At 48.1% G+C, this 2,306-nt stretch overlaps 1 protein-coding gene across 1 annotated transcript in view; it reads right to left on the bottom strand.

Annotated features, from left to right (window-relative positions):
* Window positions 1–248: 248 nt before the first annotated feature.
* Window positions 249–2,306, bottom strand: part of LOC106807505 (max dimerization protein 1-like) — an 18,430-nt gene continuing 16,372 nt past the window's right edge. The window contains exons 5-6 of the mRNA XM_014809846.1: window positions 1,918–2,137; window positions 249–956 (exon numbers count right to left, since the gene is read on the bottom strand). Coding sequence (XP_014665332.1) covers window positions 826–956; window positions 1,918–2,137 — 351 coding nt within the window. The 3' untranslated portion in view covers window positions 249–825. The remainder of the gene's footprint in view (window positions 957–1,917; window positions 2,138–2,306) is intronic.

The following is a 2,306-nucleotide window of genomic DNA, read 5'->3' on the forward strand; positions in this document are numbered from 1 at the left end:
CATTTCCTCGTGTGAACGCTAAATACCGGATTTCTGAAGCCGCGTATTTTATAGACTGGTCCGCGATCGACAGTTCCAGTGTAACGGGAGTGGAACTGTCGAGCGCGGACCAGTCTACGTATTTTATCGGCAGTTGGTGCGCATTGCATTGTTTATTTCGCATTGTTCGCTTGATTGTTTAAAGCAGCTCGCAGCTCGCAAATACCGTATTTCTGGAGCCGCGAATCAGCGTGTGAACGCTCGGCCGCGTATTTGTCTTAGATTCGGTATTTCGCAAATACCGTATTTCATAAATACGAGGTCTCGTGTGAACGAGGCTATAATCTCAGCACCCCAGCCTTTCTGCCGCACGTGCACATCACTCACTCACGTTGGTGACATTGAGTGGTGGCGGGGGTCAAGACAGAATCCACCTTTCTTTTACCAAAAGTATGAGCAATTTTTATGACAACTTCAAACCCTTCTCATACTATCCTGTCGAGCGGCAGATGAGAAATATGATGACGGTAACACTGCGTACGGGTGAAGTTAATGAGTTGGGAGCCATTGCGTGCGCTTTGCGCACCCGATATACGAGGAAACAGAACAGCGGGATGCAAGTGACTAGCATATTCTCATCAACCCCTTTCTTACTAACTTACTTCTCATCTTGCTACGAATCGGTTGCCACGAACGTTACTTGCCAAAGAGGGCGTGGCGTAAACAGACACTCGCACTAGCATATGACGCTCCCGGACAAAAAGCGACGCGGTTACGCTGGGATTATGTGGAAACCTCCTCGACCCAGTTTAGCACGATTGTCTCGGCCAGCCCGAGGTCCTTCTACTATGAGAGAGAATTTGGTAGAGTGGCGCGCTTCGTCTGAACAGTGATGCCTCCATCACTATTGCTGGAATGGATGCTGCTGTCGTCGTCCGCGTCCGACAAGTGATCGCTGTATGAGAGGATGTCCACCTCTGCAAACGACAATCATCCACGTGTGACGTCATCAGGTAAAAGCAACGCGCATTTATCAGCAGTTCTTTTCACCCACTACTTTTACACTACCACGAGTACGTGATATTAATTTATCATGATATCAATTGCCCATGGCATTATTTTAGATATCACGTACTCCTGATACTATATATGTATAAGCTTAAAGCTTTTCATAGATGTTTATTATGCCTTACTCTACTATCAGTAACACTATCAGTAGCACTGACATAAGCACCAGAAGGGAAGACGAGGAGAGGAAAGGCAGAGGAGACATTGTAGCACACCAGTGAGAAGGAGTGCAACAATTTAGAGTTGGAGTCATGGACAGAGGCAACAAAAACAGCTACTAAGCTGTTCGTAGTGACACATCAAAGATGCTAATACACAGCTCTATTCTCCATGGGAAGAGAAGAAACCAACTAACACTATCACTGCAATGAATAGATCGGCGTTTATATTTACTTGCTCTACTGAGTTCATTTCAGCATAACCATCTTCGATGTCAGATCGAAAGACGTAAAAGGGTGAAATATCAAACAAGTAAACACAGCAGCTGGTGCCACTAAGTTTACTTACTCTACTTAGTATTTCGGTTTACCGGTTTTTTGATGAAATGCCACATTCGACAACGGCCGTAAAAGAATGCCAAAATAGATGCAGTAAGTAGCATCACTAAATTCTGTATTTGGTCTCAGACAAACACAAATGAATCGAGTTGACACAGCACTTATCACGACTGCATTTCGTATTTGTTCTCGCATGTAACGAAACAAAATCGAGTAGATGCAACGCACGCGTAAGATTTGGCATTAGACCCTGAACGAAACAAGTGAACACTCGGCGTGCGGTGCAACCGAATCTAGCATCCAATTGCGGATGCAAACAAAAACGAGATGAGCGGACGCAGCAGGCGGCGGCGCCACTGTAGAATTCGCTCACCCATGTCCGGCAGGGAGATGGACGACGGCGACGACGACGACGACGCGCCGGCGGTGCTGGTCGTCGAGGAGCTGCACTCGCTGATGCTGCGCTCACGCATCGCCGCCTCGCTGACGCCCTTCTGCTTCATCAGCTGCTCGAGTCTACGCTTGAGGTGGCGCTGCTCTCGTGACAGCTGCACCTTCGCCTGCTCGCACTTCCAGGACTTGTCCTCCAGGTTCTGCAGGACACCAGAGTTGCGTTTACGCGTGTCGTGTTTCTCGCTGGCGTTCTCTCTCTCTCGCTCTCTCGCACGCTCTCTCCCTTCCTTCCTCCCTCCCTCCCTCTCTTTCCCTCTCGATCAATGCCAGTCACACACATGTGCACACACGCATACACCTATACACAAA

This window comes from Priapulus caudatus, unplaced genomic scaffold (assembly GCF_000485595.1).
Source record: "Priapulus caudatus unplaced genomic scaffold, Priapulus_caudatus-5.0.1 Scaffold219, whole genome shotgun sequence".
NCBI lineage: Eukaryota > Metazoa > Priapulida > Priapulimorpha > Priapulimorphida > Priapulidae > Priapulus > Priapulus caudatus.